This window comes from Podarcis bocagei (genome assembly GCF_964188305.1).
Source record: "Podarcis bocagei genome assembly, chromosome: 2".
NCBI classification, from domain to species: domain Eukaryota; kingdom Metazoa; phylum Chordata; class Lepidosauria; order Squamata; family Lacertidae; genus Podarcis; species Podarcis bocagei.
In genome coordinates this window covers 101,477,867-101,493,737 of record NC_138126.1, presented here as the reverse complement: position 1 = coordinate 101,493,737, position 15,871 = coordinate 101,477,867, and the positions used below count along the sequence as shown (strand labels likewise).

Below are 15,871 nucleotides of genomic sequence, written 5' to 3'. Positions count from 1 at the left end.
CTGCATGAAATCAACCAAGCCTCAGTCAATTCAGTCAGCAACAGGAAACAAATCTGCCAGTCTAAATTTAGTCAGTAATATCATAGGAACCAGCCTCTTTAAAGATGTTTATTGGTCATATACAAAATAAAGAATGCTTCATATCAACAAACATACACTATATACATAAATAAATTAACAACACCTCCACTGGGGCAGTGGCAACAAATCCCCAACAGTTATCAGATATCTACAGATTGAAAAAGGACAATAATTTAGCAATAAATACTGATTAATTCATTGGGCTCTCCCATTGTATAGAAGAGCCCCAGGACTTGACAATATGCTATTACACCCCTGGCACATAGAATTAATTAATCTCCAGTTTTATTAGCTTTGGAGATTGAGATTATTTATTTATTTATTTATTTATCAAAATACTCCTCTTCCCCCCTTTTTAAGAAACATTTTAAAGCAGCAGTGTATTTCTTATATCAATATGTTGTAAGGACTATCCTCAACATCTGGAGGGTGGGGAGGAAAAGTCCTTAGCCCGTCTCATTAAGTGCTCTGAATATTCTTATTTGTATTGTTTTTCTCCATAATATTCCATTTTGGCAAAGGGTGTAATAAACTCAGAACAAACTGCAGGTGAGGGCAAGAGCAACGACAAGTAGGATTTGCTTTGGAACTCTCTGAAGATAACAACCCCCCTTGCCTTAGCCAGACAGTAACATACCTTCATTGGGGAAGAGGAGACTATTCACTTCAACTGCTCAGTGTTCATACAGGTGACAGCCACAAGTGTCCGGAGCTTGTATACATCAGATAGCGGGAGAGGAAAACATAAATCCTCATCTCTTGGAAGAACCTGCCTGACGTTCACAGCAAGACTGCCATGAGATACTGTCCTGGTCTCTCAACATGGGGAAGAACCTCTGTTTTAGCAGCCACAGCTACCTGCTACTGCAGGTATCAAAGAAAGCAGCAATGTTATCAAACAGGAAATGACCTTCCTGTGCATTAGCATTTTTTCTGACAAAATATAGCTTGAGACATCAGGAAGGTGTGTGTGTGAGAGAGAGAGAGAGGGGGGGGGGCTGTCAATAAGTGCTTGCGTTTTCCAGTGGAAGGGAAGGCAAGATGCCGCTGGAGCTCAGCTACAATTCTGAGTGCAGCTTCATCAATACACAGGATGCCAATCCTGTTTAAAGGTAACATATGAAGAAAGCGTAGAATCATAGACTTGGAAGGAACCTCAAAAGTCATCTAGTCCAACCCCCTGCCAAGGCCAACTTGAAACATCTCTGGAGTGTGCCAAGGGTACAAGAGATGCAAAAAGGAACATCTGACACAAGGAATGCATGACTTTTAAGCATGAATGCATGTGATGTGTGTGTCCATGTATCTATGCACTCACACACTCACAGCTATCCAACCTGAGGGCACATTCCCCATGCGCAAACGCTGAGCAATCCCCACCCATGCCTAAGTGTCAAATACCCTAGTCCTAGCCTGCAGTCTTGCTTGCTTTTTCCAAAGCAAAATAATTGTTCCATAATCAAAGAGATCACTTTTACACAATTCACCACGACATAAAACAAGCCCCCCTCCCCCTCCCCGCCACAAGCCAGCCACATGTGGGCGGAATTATACTTCACGTACTTGCTCTGCAGCTAAGTAGAAAGCAAAGCTCCCCACCTGTTGCATCAAACAAAATGCCCCATAATAAAAAAGGAGAAATAAACACACAACACCCTTCACAGCAGAAAAACCAAACAAACAAGCACCTCGAAAACAAGAACCATCACACTCCGTATTCTATATACCAGAAAGAGAAATCAAGGGGAAGGGCTTGAGAGGGGCACCTGGGATGGAAAGAACTCATAAACAGTAGGAGACGGACTGAAACTGGGTGAAGGAAGATGGGAGGTTTGAAGGGCCCCTTGAGTGTTGGAAGATTCATCACTTTCATTTCAATCCTTCCCACTTTCCAAAGCCAGAACATGCCTGATAACACACCTGCTGTATTCAAGGTGATGCACCTGCAACTTCTTCCAACAAACCCAGCTGTGGACAGCGTCTCGCCTCTTTAGGCCTCGGAAAGCGCACGAGTTGCAACTCTAGAGGAGAGACTTTCAGTAGAAGCCCTTCTTGCTATCCTAGATCTAGATGGAAACAGTAGACAACCCATTAAGAGGAAGCAGCAAGGGAAGCCCGGCCAACTCCAGCAAGCTGTTAAGAACTGTTCTGGACAATATGTCCATGATAAGAGTCAACAAGGTTTGTTGAAAAGAAACTTCTACCCCAGAAAGACAGCCCCACTCAATCACTTTCTCATACAAGCTGTGTTTAAATATCAAAGTTACCACCAAAGGTGTTGTCACCCTGCTTTCCATGGAGCAGTATACAGTACAGAGAAGCACACCAATGCCAATGGAGAGGCAGGTGGAGGTCAGACAGCTGGCATTCAAGAGTTGTTGCTCATCAAGGGAGCATGGCAGCCCATGGAACTGCCCTTCACGTGACTCTCAAAAGCCAGCTATGACGTGACCTAAGATTTCACTTCACACACACACCCCACCTCTCGCTTGTCAGTTTGGTGACCAGGAAACCCAAGTTACATGCTATTGTGGTTTCTCAGTTTGACAAGTTTGCATAAATATTGCTTCCTCAGATTACAACTGTTTGGTTTTCACAGAATTTGGATTTCTTTGGCAAGGACTAGAAAATGGAAGGCAATAAGGGGAAGAAAATATGCACAGCTTGAAGATGGGAGGGAAAGATGTACAGAGAGGTAGAAGGATTAAAAAACAATAAAAGGTAGGACAGCTCTGGACCCAGCAATCCTACATAATCAATCCTCCAATGGTTTCTAAACCTTTTAAACCAGGAGTGAGAGTCATAAATCCCTGGAGCCTTACCAGACCTTACAAGCTCACATCAGACCCACAGCAGCCCTAACATACCCCATACAATTCAATCTTTTTCAGGTCGGACACCTAACAGCCTTAGTAGGGGAAAGGTGCTGCCTTGCCAATAGCAGCCCCTTACCTATTCTTTCTAAATATGCAGTATGGAGTAGCCAATATGATTTTTGGTGGAATCTCCAGCAAAGCTAAGTGTACATCCACCCCAGAGCTCTTTTGTTATTTAACCCCACCCCACCCCACTCTTTTTCCATTTGCTCTTCCTTGTTCCTGTACTGCCAACTGCATATTTGCAGTCTACACATTCAAAAGACAGCAGAAAAGCACCCCAGGTTGCCATGTCGAAAGAATGGTTGCGATATTTACAAGAACCACTGGTGGTAGAGAGCAGCCCTGTCTTTACATTGCAAACAGCAAGCTTGCAGTTGGAAAGAGCTCAAGAAGAGGACTTTCAACAAATAATCCTCATTTAAAGCTTTGTTTCTTTCTTGCACCTAGGAGATGTTCTAGGCAGTGAAATTCTCACACTGAGTGGGTTATTCGGAAGATGACTCCAGGGAATTAATTTTCAGCAAACTGAGATGGAAAAAACATTTTCAATGGAAATTGTTGAGTGCTGTCCCTGGGTATCTGCTGAGTAGGAATTTGGCCCTTCAGCTTATACGAATTTGACCTCTTTGCTTCAAAATTGGCCATGAAGTTTTTCTCTTTAGCCGTGAAGGCCAAATCTAGTAGAATGTCAGTTTGAAAGGCCACTGGATTCTGTACTGCCCAGCCTGAGCTATGCAAGTTTCTCGATCCTGCTGGCAATAGCGTAAGAGCTGGAGGGTTCTAGTGTCTGCCAATTATAATGCTATTCTTATGCTGCTTCAGTCAAGATTTCTGAACGTGGTCTTGACTAGGACTCACTAGCTGTGCTTGCTCTGAAGAACACTGTTTTCTAGGCAAAGCCCCAAGTTTTAAGCGCACACCTAGAGAGATAGCCTGACAAATATATACTGCCAAAGTCCCAACATGCTCCTCTTGATAATGGGATGACCACCTGCTCCCTGTGAACCAAACACTTCTGGGTAGCAGCACAGAAGGCAGGGCAACTCCTCCTCTCAGAAAAGAGCAGGCTGTCAGAAGGTTCTCCTTTGGAGAACCTCGTGACCAGGCTTCCAACAACACTTTATGAGCATCCAGAAAATAAATAGTAAAGCTGGATTTTCCTGGGTCACACTGACAATCACACATTCATGAATCTCTATGGAGTTTCCATTGGCGCTTCCCAAGTACTTCTCAACATGCCCAAGAATAGAAAACAACAGCCAGGAGGTAAGTTGATGGTAGCATTGACAGCAAAATAATTCTTCCCAAGGAATGAACCTAGATATATGCAGCCTGTGGCCCAACCCTAGGAAATACTGGAGTTAGTTACATTGCCAGCTCCACTAACTGATTCATGTTGCTGCAGCATGGGCAGTGGCCTCCTCTAACCAACCTTTTTTACATGTTGGGACTGACCATTAGAGACCCAGTATCCACAGGAAAGCAAACTCTGTGATGCAAAGTGGCATGGGGAAGGCAAGAGTGTCTGCCAGTTATAATTTATGCCAGGCATAGGCAAACTCGGCCCTCCAGATATTTTTGGGGACTACAACTCCCATCATCCCTGACCACTGGTCCTGTTAGCTAGGGATGATGGGAGCTGTAGTCCCAAAACAACTGGAGGGCCGAGTTTGCCTATGCCTGATTTATTCAGTTTCAGCAACACCCTAGAAGAGCCAATTTACCTCAGACTTCAGCAGCCGAGGAAGTGAGGCCATCATAAACAGATAAACCTTCTAATGAGAGGATCGTCAGAAGGTCATTGGGAAATGCCCAAGAAAGCCCTGCCCTCAGCCCAGGAAAAGCAGCAAAAAAAAGAATGCTCACAGGACATCCACACAGCAAAGATGGCCATTGGCACCATCACATCACAGCGCCACACAAGACCTCAGAGCACAGACAACTAAACACAACAGGAGCACAAAAGAAGCGGGTGAGGAGTTCAAGAATAAGTCACTTTTGGTACAATTGCAAAAAGATATCAAACAGGACTAGCCTTTTTTTGTCTCCCCCCCCCCCACATTATTTATAAATAAAAGTCTGATAACTCTTTATAAAAAACAACCTTGGAGCCACAAAGACTTAGCGAGAAACTTTTAAAATTTGCTTTTCTTTTTCTTTTCTTTGAAATTAGCAAAGTCTCCAGGAATATGACAGTCAAATATTCTCACCCTTCTCAGGTTAAAAAGGAGACTATTAAATCCAAGTTGTTCATCCAGTTTTAGTTTTGAGACTTAGATCATTTAAGAATTATTTCAAATGAATGTTTCTCTCTTAAATAAAGGGCTATTTAAAACCACATAGACTTGTGTAAACCATCACACTAGAGACACTTGATACTCTCCAAACACAGGAAACAACTAGTGATTTTGGTCTTGTTCAGTGCAACACATTAGGCACAAAACCGGCCTGTAGTCACCAGGGTAGAACCTGCCTTTTACCTGACAGGCAGGCTACAACAGTGCCCATTCCTGGCTCCTTTCCCTTCTCAGCAGCACAGACACCAGGAAACTGCAGTTTTGCCCCTTCCCTCCCCTTTTAGGAAAAGTCCTAAGGAATCCCACCTTTAAACATAAAAGGCGCAACTAGATGTTAATATAAACATGGTTACACAAACTACCCCCATTATAGCCACTGATACCAAGCAATTTACAAGCAGCAGACTGGACAGCTGACACACAACCCTGGAAGAATGGTATAAGTCATCACTGACAGCAGGTCTTCCAACTTTCTATGACCTCTGCCCTCCCCCTTTTGGGCGATTTCTCTCCCCAAGAATTTATTCCATGCTGCTGAGAATCTCTTTGGCTAGAGTACCGAGGTCCTTCAGTCTCTGTCCCCAGAATACCTCTGGGTGGAAGGTTCTGCTCACACAGAAGGGTTGCATTACCATCAGTCACACCAACCAGAACAAAGCTAAAAACAAAGGGACTGCAGTGACAAGCAGGCCAGCGTGTGCCTGTGTGGGCTAGGCCATCTGGGAGAGGGTTGTGCTTTGGGGATTCCGGATGAGCTTTGTGCCTAACTGCCCTGCACACACAAGCCCAGGCAGTGCTCCTTTCACTAAGACCGGGCGTCCGTTTTGGATTTCACTATTGTGATGACGCTGGTGGTGGCAACCTTGCCGGGCACAAGGGGCCCCATGCTGGCGGCAAGGGGGCCCCGGGCAGGGGTGACAGGGCTCCGGGCCACGGTCCGGGCGAAGTTCTGCAGCGCCTCGTACTTGGAGCGCAGGGCATCAAGTTCCATTTTCATGCTGGCATTCTCCGAGGCCAGTTTCTCCACCTCCTGCTGAAGTTCTGCCTTCTGCTTCTCCAGCTCCTCCTTCTGTGTCACCCTCTTGACACGGCAGCTAGCAGCATAACCCCTGTTCTTCAGGGTCCGCCGGCGTTGCTTTAGCTGGATGATCTCCTCCTTGGACAAGCCCCGCAGATGCTGGTTCAGCTCCCGCACAGACATGGTCACCAGCTCTTCATCTGTCAAGCTGGTCCCATTCTCACCTGGCTCCCGCTTCACCTGTGGGGACACAGAAGGGAACACATGTATCACGGGAGCTCTGGTAGTGTCCACGGACGGCTCAGCCCCACTCGTGCCCCATTACCTTCAAGGCTTTGTTTCCTTTGTTGGGGGTCGTCATAACACGCAAGCCTTCACAGTCAGATTCTGCAAGAAAAGAGAACGGCCAGAGGTCACCATCAAACTCAAGATCCTGAGCCCTCATTTACAGATCTCTACTTATCTGGCTCAGGAACCAGGCAGGGAAGTGGGAAGGGCTCCCTGCTGGAACAAATCCCTATGCACTCCACGCAGCATGAACCAAACAGAGAGACTTACAACAGCTCCTTGCCACCTCTGTCCCTACCAGCCCCACAGTTCTCTATAATACATGAAGGCAAATGGCAGGGGGGAAATTAAGAACCCTGGGAGGAGCCAGAGCAGGATGAAGCCACATTTAAAAATAGCCTGGCAGCCAGGGTCCTGCACGCCTGTGCCGAGCCAGTCATGCTGACTCAGCATACTAACAGCCTTGCTTACAGTACATGCTTCGTAGTATAACCAAGCAGGAGAGGTGTAGCCCCAGAGGCTTGCCAGGGAACCAGCCTGTCTCTCTTTCCATGATTGGGCTGAAAGCTACACGAGCTACGATGACACCCCATAAACTAGAGAGTTTGTGTGGGAGCAGTCTTCATAAATACTCCCTATGACAGAAGCTGGTGCATATGAATTGACCCAACCTGTCTCAAGTGTTTCTTTGTCTGGGAAACTGAATAGCAAGACACAGGGGGTGGCAGGCAGCGAGAAGAAGGAATGATAGGGAGCATATAGGCTCCTGGAAAACTGCCCCATAGGGACTCAACATTTGGGAGCCATTTTGGGGTTGGAGGAAATGCACAAGTGTGTGTGTGTGTGTGTGAGAGAGAGAGAGAGAGAGAGAGAGAGAGAGAGAGAGAGAGAGAGAAAGAAAGAAAGAGAGAGAGAGAGAGAGAGAGAGAGAAAGGAAGGAAGGAAGGAAGGAAGGAAGGAAGGAAGGAAGGAAGGAAGGAACTGGATAGTTAGTAGATGGGGTTCAAATAAATAAATAATAATAAGACTACAAATTCTAGAAGATACATCCAGCATAGGCAATGTTTAGGAATTATGGGAGTTGTAGTACAGGGTGCAAGATTAGGAAAGGCTGGCTTACTGGTTTCATGTCACTATGTTCTAAGCTTCCAGAATGTGTGTCGCTAGGGAAATCTATGCCAAATGCAACTTTTTTAAAAAAAAGTTTAAAGATTCTCAAGATTCCAGCAATTATGATTTCAGAAATAAGCCTGGGAAGTGTAATCAGGTTTTTATAGTTAAAGCTCAGGAAATCAGAAGGCAAATTAAAGAACCCACACTGATTATACTTTTACATTTAGTAATTTTACATCCATTGTGTTAGTCTAGCGAGAATAAAATTCAGCGTTGCAATGCCAGAATTCACAAGACACATGGGACAGCAAGTACATTTGCAAGCAAATTTTTACTGCCGAGTACATTATTAGAATGTTCTTTTTGAAACCAGCAGACAAAAGTGGATTCATAAAAAAGACATCACATACCTTGGTGTAGCTGTCGGTATAAGCCAGAACAGTCCACCACATATCACAAACAAAAAAGAAAGCAGAATCCTGTAATGCTACTCTTAAGGCTTAATCTGGAACTTTATGCAACACTAGTAATGTTCTGCTGCAGAAGATCTGGGATTGCAGCAAGAGATGAGTCGTGTCTTACAGGTCACATGCATCCCCAAAATGCACACACACTAGGCATCATAAATACTGTACCTTTGGCTACTTGTCTGGAATAGTTCAGAAGCCACGGTTTTTCCCTAAGCAAGAAGAAAATCTGCTGGTGTGGCCAAGACTGTTTCAGGGACAGAGGAGTCACTATGTGCATCCAGACAGGGATGTTTTTACATCCACCTCCCACCAGGCACATCATCAGCACTTACATGGCATAATAAATGCCTCTCCCACACAGCCCATGTTCTTGTTTGTTAAATGCATAAAACATCAGTTCACATTTATAGCAGAGAATTAAGACAAGCTAGTGTCAGCAAAAGCCAAGGAACGGTCCCCCAGCAGCACCCCCAGAAGGGATGGCTTCAGCGCTTTCCAAGATCACTAATAGGCCAGCAACAACTCTGATATTCCTAGAGCACCGAAAACTGCTGACAAGCAAAGTGCTTATGCCCAAAGGATATGGCTGTGGTCACTGATTAAAGGCTTACTGCACACTAACACAGTGGGTCCCAACTGTCTTACTAGAGGGACCTACCAACTTATTTTTGTCTTTAAAACTGACAAGTAGGTTCCAAACAATTACTGATCTTGAAGGAAAATACACTTAGCTTGCTGCACTATAACATCCAAAACCTGATTGCAGGCAGTATTGGGACTCACCATTTGGGAGTCAGCATTCTAAAAATACATGGGGGGAAGAGACATTAATTGCTAGTTAAGTTTTTTAATTCAGAGAATAGACTAGGAGGAACACAGTTTTGCCATCCCCCAAAACACAATTTGCAACAGAGCAAAGGCTTCCCTCTGTCATCACGGTAATGCTTTAAAAAATCATGTTCTTTCAATACTGGTAAAATAAATGCTACAGAATGCACAAGTATGCCTCTCAACAGTATATGCTTTCATTTTTCTGACTTTGCTCCATTTAAAAACCATGTGCAGTTATAGGTCTCCAGCAGCAGAACTGTAAACGAAAGTCCCCCACTCACTGAATAGCCACAGTACTAGAACTGATAATCCAAACACAATCTCCTTCTCCCATTGTAGGATTTTCTTTTAAGACATGTGAGAATGTATTAGGCATCATTGCAAGCATTCATGTGAGAGTGATCTGAACATTTCTAAAGTACAGAAACTGCTTAAGCAAAGACCCATCATACGTTTGTAAATCCAGCAGAAGTAAGGAAATAATAAGATTCACCATGCCAAGTATAAGTGATGTTCCACAGATATCCCAGGAAAGAGATACTTAGTGGGAGAGTAAATACGCTTAGTGCCCTGCCCAGCCAACTCAAAAATGTCTTTCATAGGGCAAGTCCAGGACTCTAATATAATGTCTAGAGATCAATGTTTAGAATGTGAAGTTACTTATTATAATCTGGGAAGAGATGACATAAATGCTGCCTGGAAATAATCTTTAGTGCTCATAGTTCTCTTTCATTGCACAGGAAATTATTGGGGAAGTCTATGTTGTGAGAAAAAGATGAGACACAGCAAAAAAACCTCAGTCACTCTGATGGGTCAAAGCATGAAGATACTTGAACTCATCTTTGTATATGAGACTTAGGCATCTTAGTTTCATCAGAAGGAGTAATGTGTGCTGCGTCTCTGCCTAGGACAAGCACAACTTTCATTACTAGAAAGATTTTAAAAGGCCAAAAGAGGGCAGTCAAGAAGTGGAATCCCCACCAAACTTAGCGTGTTCTGTACCCAGCATAAATTGGGATGGCACCAGACCCTTCTACAGTCCTGACTTGCTGGCCACAGAAGGACTTATTAACATCATGCAAGGAGGACGGCCAGAGATAACTGGCATCCAGACAGAGACAAACTTGGTCTAACTCCCCAGACTGCTGATTTCTCAGCTTTTTGACAGCTTCTCGAAGAAAGATCACACTGGAAAGTGCCAAGTGCGACGGCTGCAAAGGGAAAAAGTGCAACCTCGACACATTTTGCCAAGCTCAAAAGGCCTGCACTCAGCACAAGCACCGCCAATTCTTCGCTCACAACAGAGCTGACAGCAGAGCGCATGATTCAACACAGGCCCCATTCTCAACATTCCTGATTCACAGAGCTGTGCCATCAAACTAGTGTAAACATGGTGACGTCACCCATTCCAGGAGCAGAGACAGCCCCATCAGAGGAGGCCCAGCTGCAAGGGATGAGAAAGGAGATGGGCATGACGAGAACAGCAACGGGAGGCTTTTCAACAGGTGAAGTATGAACAGTACTTTCAACACTACACTGTACATATCTGCAAGTATATGACTTTCATGTGTTTTATGAGGGCTTGTCTATATATAACTTCTCACTTATGGAAGATTTAACCTGAAAGTAGATGCTTACCCAGTTAAGACTTCAAGAAACATAGAGTCACTAGAGAATTCTGTCTCCTCAAAGCAGACATGACTGGCCCCAGCAATATCCCCACTATGCTTAGAAAGTGCCTCAGAACTGCTGTTTACACAAGTTTTCTTCTTACTCAGCAGAACTGAAGGGGACCGAAAATCAGTAACCTGACCTCTTCCTACCAGACTGCCAGACTCCTTAGCTATGATCACTGAGGAGCTCATCATATTTATAATTACAGTAAAACTGAGCTTGCTCATCTCTCTCCACACCTTTGAATCATTATTTTCAAGTACTGTACAATGCTTCTAGACAAGGCACATCTATTTTGCTTCCTATTTGCCACAAGCTTTGTAAGTCACTGCAATTATCTAAATATCCAAGGGATAATACATTGTCCAGGTTGCCATGTCGGACACCCAGAATGAGAATCAAGACAGCTGTTAATCATCTCCTATCCTGCTACAATGAGACCAGGAAAGAGACATGCTACGCATCAGTCTGTTAGGAACATTAGGTTTGAAGTATCCTTTTACAGAGAATGGAATCAGACTAGATTAACTTTCTCTGTCCTTCTAACATTACCGTTTTAGAATTAGAATCAGTTTGTGGAGATCTCCGTCAAAAAGACATCAAACCGCAGCTAGCTATTGTCACACAAACCATCTCCATATAATCACAATCTAAATATCTATGACATACTGATTAAGTTGCCCAGTCCCCAGTAGCCAAGCCGCTCTCAAACTGGCAGAGGACAGATTGCCCTCCAGAGCTGTGGCTGTAGACGATAGCATGCTTCAGCTAGCTTCACTGTGGGAACTTCACACAAGGGACTCAGGGTAGGACAGCATGCACTTGTTGCACAGACGTGCTCCATTATACAAATCAAGCAGAGCTGTGCAGGCACAAACAAGGGAATCTGCATCGCTGTGCCCTTCCCACTTCAGTGTGACAGCATGCCAAGCACCTTCACAGAGTCCTTGAGGACATCGTGCCTGTCTGACAAAGACGGCATAGACTAGGAGCAGCAATTTCCATAAAAGTATTCAGGAACTGCCATTTTACAAAGTCTATAAAGCTAGCCAAAACAGTAAAGTTAAGACCTACATGTACAGAGAGAGTGAGCACTGAGGACATGTGAGCAGACAGGGCAAACATACATACTGATATAAATCTACAAGCACTTAGGAATGGGTCTCTCACCAAAGTTCTGCCAAGTAACCCTTTTTCTCTCTCTCCCTCATACACACACACACACACACTCCCCACATACAGTTACTTCTGTCCTAATGCACATAAACTGCACATGGATATACACTGTATGACATATGCTCAGAAAGCTACAGTTGTCACAACATTTTGAATGCAGGCAAAATACAGACAAGTAGCAGAGAGGAAGAATCTCAGGTGAATCCTCTTCCCAACCATCTCCTGAACTTGCACCCTTCTCTGCCTTATCACCCAGAGAGAAAGTGAGTCAGCAAGTCACCCTCTCTCCCCCAGCTAACCCTTTTGACAGGTCCCATCAGCCGGTCAGCCCCTACCTCCCTTTGTGCAGCATATACCTAGTGGTGACCTCATGTTGATGAGTCAGCAGTGTCTGGGCTCTGCACACAGCAGGCTGTGCCATGGGATGCAATGTGGTGATTTAGATCCCCCCTTCCAATCCCGAATACTCTCTACATTTCCCCCTTCCTGTGCCCCACCCCACATAGACTCACTCTTTCCCCCACCCAGACACCTGATGAGTCAGCACGGCAAGCCCTTTAACATTAGCAGACATGGCTGCACATCCCTGGAGACACACACAAGTGTGTAGGGAGCAGCTTCCCCCCCCCCCACTCTAGGCAGGGGAGAGGGAGCACCTGCCCAAAGAAACGGAATAATAAGGTGCCCAACTACTTTTTCATCCCCACTACTTGAGAAGCAAACTCAACAACAATAAGGATCGAGGCAAAACCGGGGGTGGGGTGGCAATGGCATTTCTCTCCTCCTAACGACAGCGGTGGGGAAATAAATACGGCCACCCACGCCGCAGAAACCCCTCAGAAGGAAAGAAAGGGGGGAAGCCACCCACCCATCTGTCAGCAAAAGAAAATGAAGTCAACGAGCAGAGGAGAAGAAAGGAGGTGGGGAAACGAAGATCGGCTGCTGAAATACGGAAGCCCGCTCACCTAGACCCACCTATCCCTCCCCCCACACTATATTATCATTATCTCTCTCTCTCTCTCATACACACACCCGAGCGCGCCAGAACATTCCCGGGTGGAAATTGGGGAGGGGGGCCCATGCTCCTGTCAACATAAGTCTCCACCTACATTGCAAGAGTCGCTTCTTCAGATAATAATCATGAAAATAAATAAACACCGTGGAAAGAGAAATGCTCAACTCCACGGCGCCCGAAATTCCCGGGCGCAATTGGAGAGCGAGAGGCAGAGCTCCCCTTAAAAAGACCCCCCTCCCCGCTTCTATGTCAGACGCGCGCCCCCCCCCCAGCGCTTATTAATGCTCGCTCCCTCCCTCCCTCCCTCGTGGAGAAGGGGGGGTGGCGGCGCTGGCTTGCCTTCCTCCCTCTTCCCCCAAAGGTGGAACCGGGCACCCCAGGCCGCCCGCGCAGTCTCTCACCCTCTCCGCTCGGTGCCGCCGGGGGAGGGGGGGAGCCGGGGCGGGGAGGGGGGGAGGCCGCCACGCAGAGAGGGACCGAGAGTCCGGGGTCCGCCGCTGCCGCCGCTCACGGACACGTCACGTGATGTTTGGGTCACGTGCCTCCATTCATGAAGCCGTTCGGTGCAACCGCCCCGAGCCTTAAAGGGGAGGCGCCCGGAGGTTTCCCCCTCCGACGGTTCAAGATAGACGTTCTGAATATCGGCTATATTCAAGCGGGGGGTGGGGTGGCGGCGGAAATAAAGAGGAGCCGGAAGGCAGGAGTGGGGCTGCGGAGCCGGTGGGGAAACAAGTGGCTCGCCTGGCGGGCGAGGACAGAGCCATGGCTGAGCACCTTAAGCGCGGGTCGCGCCTGCAGCTCCTACAGGGAGTGGGTTGGGGGGGCACCGTCTCGTGGGTAGGCCCCCGCTGCTTGAGCCATTTGGGGACAAATCCGAGGGAGCCCCGTTGGGCTTCTGGAATTTGAACAAAAGGAATGAAATCAAGGCCGAGGCTTGGAGTCTAATAAACAGCCCCCTAGTCGAGATCCAGCTTCAGGAAGGGCATTCACAGACGAGCGATTTCCGCGGGGTGGGTGAAGGACCGGGAACTCAGGGAGCCCCCCGTTTATACCTTCCTTCTTCTGTTGCCTCCTTGGAGAAGAAACTTTTGAGAGGGGGCAGCAGAAGAGCTGTGTGGGAAACCCAGGGCACCATGTGCATGTCATGTAGGCATGCATGCCTTTGTGTGGCAGAGAGCACACCCTAGCCCTGTTTCACAGATTAAAAGTTTGCTAACCACGGATCCTAAGGTAAGAGGAGCTCTGATGGAGCAGACAAATGACCCATCCAGTCTAGCATCCTGTCCTCATATAGTGGTCAACTGGATGCCTCTAGAGGACCCACGAGCAAGACCCTAGTGCAATAGCAGTCTCCCCATTTCTGATTCGCAGCAACTGGTATTCAGAGGTATTCTGCCTCCAACCGTAGAGCTAGAATGTGGCCACCATGGTTAGTGGCCATTGGCAGCCCTATTCTCAATGAATTTGCCTAAACCATTTTAAAAATCATCCACTGTTGGTGGCCATCACTAGAATCTTGTGGAAGCAACTTAAATGCACTTTGTGAAGTACTTTTATCAATCCTGCATCTTCCAACATTCAGCCTCAATGGATGGCCCCAAGTTATAGTTGAATGTGGGAGACAAACTTCTCACTGTCCATTTTCTCCACTGCAGACATGGGTTTGCACAAATCATGTCATCTTTCCATTTGTGGTAGCCTTTCCCTTAAAGGAGGGTTGCTCAAGACTGTTGATCATTTTGGTTGCCCTTTCCTGAACATTTCCAGTTCTACAATATCCCTTGAGGTGAGGCAACCAGAACTGTACACAACATTTCAAATTTGGCCAAATGAAAGATTAGTATAATATAATAATTATTATTATGTTGTTGTTGGATTTCAACCTCTTTCCTTATTATCCTCAACATGGAACTTGCCTTTTTCACAGCTGCTACACACTGGGTTATTGGAACGCGGGTGGCGCTGTGGGTTAAACCACAGAGCCTAGGGCTTGCCGATCAGAAGGTCGGCGGTTCGAATCCCTGCGATGGGGTGAGCTCCTGTTGCTCGGTCCCTGCTCCTGCCAACCTAGCCGTTCGAAAGCACGTCAAAGTGCAAGTAGATAAATAGGTACCGCTCTGGCGGGAAGGTAAACAGAGTTTCCGTGCGCTGCTCTGGTTCGCCAGAAGCGGCTTAGTCATGCTGGCCACATGACCCGGAAGCTGTACGCCGGCTCCCTTGGCCAATAAAGCAAGATGAGTGCCGCAGTCCCAGAGTCGGTCACGTCTGGACCTAATGGTCAGGGGGCCCTTTACCTTTACACACTGGGTTAACATTTTGAGCTATTTACCACAACCCCAAGGTCTTTTGTCAGTCACCATCAGTTTAGACCCCGGTAGCATTTCCATGAAGCCAATGTGCATCATTTATACTTGCTTACATTGAACTGCATTTGGCATTTTAATGCCCAATCTTCTCTATTTGGAACGATCCCTTTTTAACTCATTGCAAATCCTTTTATTTTAACCATCCAGAACAGTTTGCTATCATCAGCAAACCTGGCAACCTCATTGCTCTCACCCCTAACTCCTGGTTGTTTATGAACAAGCTATAAAGCAAGGGTCCCATACCACTTCCTGGGAGACTCATTTCCCACATTCCTCCACTGGGAGAACTGCCCTTTTATTCTACTCTCAGCTTCCTGTTCCTTAAGCACTAACTGATCCATAAAATGACCCGACCTCTTATTCCATGACTTCTAAGCTTACTCAGGAGTCTTTGCTGTGGGACTTTCCACATGTCAACTGAATCACCCCTATTTTATGGTTGTTGACTCTCAAAAAAAAAAAAAAAACACTCTAAAGGTTTAGTGAAAGGGCTCACCTTTACAGAAGCCATACTGGTTCCATTTCATCGAGGCTTGTTCTTCATGCTTGGACATTCTTTAATGATGTTTTCCATTAGTTTTCCAAGAACAGATGTTATGTTAACCAAACTGTACTTTCTCAGCTCCTCTCTGGATCCCTTTTATAAATGGTGTTGCGTTGACC

The 15,871-nt window shown here is 46.2% G+C and overlaps 1 protein-coding gene across 4 annotated transcripts; it reads right to left on the bottom strand.

The window, feature by feature from the left end:
* Window positions 1-94: 94 nt before the first annotated feature.
* On the bottom strand, window positions 95-13,318 carry MAFG (MAF bZIP transcription factor G). Of its 4 annotated transcripts, none has more exons than XM_081184838.1 (3): window positions 13,244-13,318; window positions 6,601-6,662; window positions 95-6,515 (listed from the first exon to the last, which is right to left on the bottom strand). In XM_081184838.1, the coding sequence occupies exons 2-3, from the start codon at window positions 6,634-6,636 to the stop codon at window positions 6,063-6,065; spliced, it is 489 nt and encodes a 162-aa protein (XP_081040964.1). In that variant the 5' UTR covers window positions 6,637-6,662; window positions 13,244-13,318; the 3' UTR covers window positions 95-6,062. The 4 variants fall into 4 exon arrangements, with proteins under 4 accessions (XP_081040964.1, XP_081040966.1, XP_081040963.1 ...); XM_081184840.1 differs by lacking the exon at window positions 13,244-13,318 and adding an exon at window positions 12,937-13,072; XM_081184837.1 differs by lacking the exon at window positions 13,244-13,318 and adding an exon at window positions 8,312-10,599.
* Between the last annotated feature and the right edge of the window lie 2,553 nt (window positions 13,319-15,871).